General features: G+C 44.7%; 1 protein-coding gene across 1 annotated transcript in view; it reads right to left on the bottom strand.

The window, feature by feature from the left end:
* LOC107742612 (vacuolar protein sorting-associated protein 13B-like) overlaps positions 1-5597 on the bottom strand; it is a gene marked incomplete at its 3' end in the record, with an annotated part of 21154 nt that overhangs the window by 13327 nt on the left and 2230 nt on the right. Inside the window, exons 2-5 of the mRNA XM_016555656.1 lie at positions 5069-5398; positions 2982-3187; positions 790-994; positions 521-705 (exon numbers count right to left, since the gene is read on the bottom strand). Coding sequence (XP_016411142.1) covers positions 521-705; positions 790-994; positions 2982-3187; positions 5069-5177 — 705 coding nt within the window. The remainder of the gene's footprint in view (positions 1-520; positions 706-789; positions 995-2981; positions 3188-5068; positions 5399-5597) is intronic.

The raw sequence follows: 5597 nt of genomic DNA, 5'->3' as shown, positions 1-5597 counted from the left end.
CACCTGCAGCACTAATGCAGCGCTCACCTGCAGCACTAATACAGCGCACACCTGCAGCACTAATGCAGCGCTCACCTGCGACACTAATGCAGCGCTCACCTGCAGCACTAATGCAGTGCACACCTGCAGCACTAATGCAGCGCTCACCTGCAGCACTAATGCAGCGCACACCTGCAGCACTAATGCAGCGCTCACCTGCAGCACTAATGCAGCGCTCACCTACAGCAATAATGCAGCGCTCACCTACAGCAATAATGCAGCACTCAACTACGGCACTTTAGTGCTGGGCGGTATACCGGTTCATACCGAATACCGGTGTTTATTTTTGTTATGATATGAATTTTTAAAATACTGCAATACATGTCGCTTAAACAACGTTCGGAACGCGACACTGTTTGAAAGGGGTCCCTTTTCACTGTTGCACCTGCAGCACCAATGCATCACTCACCTGCAGCACTAATGCAGCGCTCACCTGCAGCACTAATGCAGCACTCACCTGCAGCACTAATGCAGCACTCACCTGCAGCGCGTCCCCGAGGTCGGCTGTACTGATGTCCGGGTCGTCAGTGGTGTTGAAGGGAGCAGGTGTGATCCTGAGGAATGTGATCACACGTGGTTCAGGATACCGCCACAGCATCACACCTGGAGACTCGTCCGTCTCCCTCCAAAACACCACCTCATGAGGCGATGGCAGCTTCTGACATGCTGACAGACAGACAGACAGATATAATCACTCCCTCTTATGAGTGCTATATGAAGATGTAATGTGTGTGTGTGTGTTTGTGTTACCTGAGTCCTGTATGTACTGGAAGATGCCTGTGCGCAGGTCATCAGAGGAGTGTTCTGATTGGGCGGGGCGAGGGGTGGGTGGCGGTGTAGAGAGGAGGGGCTTCTCGTTAGACTCCGCCTCTGTTCTGCTCATCTGATTCCAGTAGTTCTGCAGCTGCTCTTGAATCTCAGACAAACAGTTAAACTGCTGCTGCCCCCAAAACACCTGCGACAGACAGACAGACAGACAGACATACCTTAGATCTGCTTTAAATCGCAGTGATCTGCCCGCTCACCTATTTATTTCATGTTGCATGTGATTTTGCAGATTAATCTGCACCAATAGTTGACTGCCTTAACTAAAAAACAAAATTCCATGCTGAACAAAAATCTATGCAGATAGTTTTCCGGGTTAGGTCCATTGCTGGAGCTAAAATTGTGTATTGTGCATTTTTCAGCAAAACGTTTGTCTTTCTGTGGCTCTAATAAAGTATGTTTCACATAAAGAGCTGTAATATAGGTCGTGGTTTCTCTTTCCGTTTGCTCTGTTTTTACATGCTGAACTTCAAACTCATCTATGCCACTCTGTTCATTCTTGAAGTAAACTTTTACCTGTTTGGTGATTAAATCAACAGTTTTAGACCGCCGCTCGGGTTGAACGCGACGCACCCGGTGTGTGTGTGACACCTGCGAGTCATCCTGCACTTTTGCCCGGTGTGTGACTGCCAGATTGTTTTTTATTAGATAATCATCAACTGTTATAAAATAGAAGCAAATAAAGTGTGAGAGTATACATACAATATCCATACGTATATTATTTTAAATGTTATGGCCCTTGTGTAGATATTTAAAGATGGCCATCTTTAAGCATGACTGTTGAAACGAAACGGTAAGACTTTACAATAAGGGCCCATTTGTAACATTAAGATTAATGAAAGCAAGAAAAGTATTGTTTCTTGTTAGAGTGTTCATTTTAACATTTACTATTACTAATACATTTTTAAATTTTAAAGTTTCTTCTGTTAACATTAGTTAATAAACTATGAACTAACTTTAATGATTAATATAATAATTCATATTAATATTTGTATTCATTTACAAAGTAGAATTTAAAAAAATTGTGAAGCACTATTTTAGTTTTCGTTCAACATTCATTATACAAACTATCAGTTGATTAATCGGTATCGGCCTGTGTGATCCACCCTAGCTATCGGTATCAGTAAAATCGGTCAACCTCTAATTTCTACCCAAACTGCTCCATGATTGACACTCTGGCTGCATTTAATGCAAAACAGTCGCATTAATAAGGGAATCAAATGTCTCAAGGCTAGTGAATCGTCTCTCACACACACACACTCACCAACACACACACACACACACACTCACCCACCCACACACACACACTCACCCACCCACACACACACACTCACCCACACACACACACACACACACGCAGGATTGCAGAAACTCCCAGCGCTCTGTTATTTCCACACAAACACAAAAGCTCTCGTCCTGCTCTGCTGCCAGTTTTTGACGGTAAGACTTTACAATAAGGGCCCATTTGTAACATTAAGATTAATGAAAGCAAGAAAAGTATTGTTTCTTGTTAGAGTGTTCATTTTAACATTTACTATTACTAATACATTTTTAAATTTTAAAGTTTCTTCTGTTAACATTAGTTAATAAACTATGAACTAACTTTAATGATTAATATAATAATTCATATTAATATTTGTATTCATTTACAAAGTAGAATTTAAAAAAATTGTGAAGCACTATTTTAGTTTTCGTTCAACATTCATTATACAAACTATCAGTTGATTAATCGGTATCGGCCTGTGTGATCCACCCTAGCTATCGGTATCAGTAAAATCGGTCAACCTCTAATTTCTACCCAAACTGCTCCATGATTGACACTCTGGCTGCATTTAATGCAAAACAGTCGCATTAATAAGGGAATCAAATGTCTCAAGGCTAGTGAATCGTCTCTCTCTCTCTCTCTCTCTCTCTGTGTGTGTGTGTGTGGCCTGAATCAGCTGGAATCTCTGACCCAGAATGAGTCTGTGTGCCTCTGACTAACAGATTGAACAGGAACATCAGGGGATTTCTGCGTGTTCAGCGGCCATGAAGCATTATACGGACACACATGTGGAGAGACATTGGATGTTTAAGTGAGTAAGAAACAGAAGCAGCAGCAGCGTTTGATATCTTACCTGCAGCAGGCCTCCCTTCATGTCAATCAACACTCTCGGGGGTCCAGGTGAGTCGGGGGCGGAGCTTCCGCTGTGTCTGCACCAATGAGCCTCCAGATCCACACTGCAGGAGAACGGACCCACAAACACTGCACTTTTGTCCTTCAGACCCGTCCGCACCAACACGTCCTCACACTGAACCGACAGACAGACCTCCTTAAAACCATCTAGAGAGAGAATCGGACAGAAATCACATTAGTGTTCACTCTTGAGTGGACTGTGATGATGGACTGACTGCTGGGAGGGTTCAAACTCTGCAGCCATTGAGCACAAATGGTCAGGCATCACGTGTTTGCGTGTTTTAGGTGCTGCGTTGTTCTTCACGTGTGTCTGTAGCTGCTGTCATGTGTCCAGGTGCCTGACAGCATTTCAGACGTTCAGATTCAGATTCACCTCCTCTGATGGATCATCCATGGACACACACGTCTCCATCTGGCACTGACACTCATCTGCGGCTCAGTGAACAACAGGAGAGATTTAGGAGCGTGTGGCTTTGGTCTGGCAGCAGCATGACCCTTCATAACACATAACAACACGGAGTCCCACAGAACAGACACACCACCCACCCACACACACACACACACACACTCACCCACCCACACACACACACTCACCCACCCACACACACACACTCACCCACCCACACACACACACTCACCCACCCACACACACACACTCACCCACCCACACACACACACTCACCCACCCACACACACACACTCACCCACCCACACACACACACTCACCCACCCACACACACACACTCACCCACACACACACACACACACACGCAGGATTGCAGAACCTCCCAGCGCTCTGTTATTTCCACACAAACACAAAAGCTCTCGTCCTGGTCTGCTGTTTACCAGTGTTTGGCCAAACTCTGTTTCGACTGTGTTTAACAAAGGCACATCAAACTGAGTCCGTCTGGCTCGCGGCCGGACACATGTCTCATGCTGCAGTTATGTTCAATCCAGTAAACAAGTGCAAATTGTTGAGGTTTTAATTAAAATTCTCAACAATCACTTTATCTGGAGAAGCTGTATGACAGCATCTGTGGAGCAGATGGGCGCAGGGAACGCTCTGGCTCGCTGAGAGAGAGAAACACTCCCGGAGTCACTCCTCAGCAGTGCTGGCGGTCATGTGATCGAACCCACAGCCATGAACATCACTGACAGTCAATCTGCACGACCTTCCCAGGGCTTCCTGACTTAATGGAACATTTATAAATATTTTTTACACAATGTATTTAAAAATTGGAATTGGAATTACTCAAAATTTTGGTAATACTTTATTTTACAGTGTCCTTGTTACACGTTACATGTACTTACTATTATAATGACAATAAATTATGCATAATTACATGCAAGTAACCCTAAACCAAACCCTAACCATATAGTATGTAGTTAATTAATATGATGCAGTTAAATGTATAAGTACACTGTAACAAGGACACCTTAAAATAAAGTGTAACCAAAATTTCTACTGATATATTTTAATATTTTATAATAATATTAATATTTTTATGATATTTTATTAATTAATTCTAAAATTGGCCACTGCATTTTCAGAATTACCATGACTTTTCCAGGCCTAGAAATCACTTTCAAAATCTTCTGTTCTTCTGAAACAATAGACAGTTGTTGAATTGAGTTGGTGAATTAAAATAAGAAATATCATTGAGTTTTAGCCGTTTTAACTTATTTTAATGCCTTATTTGAAGTAATTTTAAGTCTTCTTCAGGCCCCCTGGCAACATCATCCTCATATGGGCCTGGTAAGCACTCACAGCACTGCATCATGGGAGACCTCCTCACAGACATCAGATCTGCGTCTCCTGCTGAACCCACTTCCTGTGGATCTGCTCAGCCCTGTTAAAGGCTCAGGGAGATTAACTGGATTTCCGGACGGCATAAATCAAACAAACGCTCTGATTATCTGCTGCAGTGCATTGTGGGTAAGAAGAACGGAGCTGGATTAAAGGCCCAATCAAGAGAAACACACACAGCACATGAATCACAGGAAATGCATGGCGTGCATGCGGCTAACCTGCGGGTTTGGCGGCGTTCTTCAGCGTCAGCGCACCGGTCATGGCCGAAACAGACAGCGTCAGACTGGGCCGCGCTGCGTGCGCTTCCATCTCCACACCGACCACCATCTGCACCGTGCGCAGCGAGATCTTGTGGAAGGGAACGGGCGACTGCAGAGAGCGCAGCAGCAGGTCGGCTGTGGGCGGGGCTTCGCTGCAGCGGTGGGCGGAGCCTGCAGGTGTTCTGGGCTCCCTCTCAGGAAAGAGTCTCTTCCAGAAGACCTTCGCCTGCTCAATCTTAACCAGAGTGGGACTGACTCTCACCGGCCGACTGATGTCCACCTTCAACTCTGACACAGAGAGAGAGAGAGAGACAGAGAGAGAGACAGAGAGAGAGAGACACAGAGAGAGAGAGACAGAGAGAGAGAGACAGAGAGAGAGAGACAGAGAGAGAGAGACAGAGAGAGAGAGACAGAGAGAGAGAGACAGAGAGAGAGAGACAGAGAGAGAGAGACAGAGAGAGAGAGAGAGAGAGAGAATTTTACTGGT

Source organism: Sinocyclocheilus rhinocerous, unplaced genomic scaffold (genome assembly GCF_001515625.1).
Source record: "Sinocyclocheilus rhinocerous isolate Xijiao unplaced genomic scaffold, SAMN03320098_v1.1 scaffold1669, whole genome shotgun sequence".
NCBI lineage: Eukaryota > Metazoa > Chordata > Actinopteri > Cypriniformes > Cyprinidae > Sinocyclocheilus > Sinocyclocheilus rhinocerous.
The sequence above is the reverse complement of the archived record's forward strand: the minus strand, read 5'-3'. Positions and strand labels throughout refer to the sequence as shown.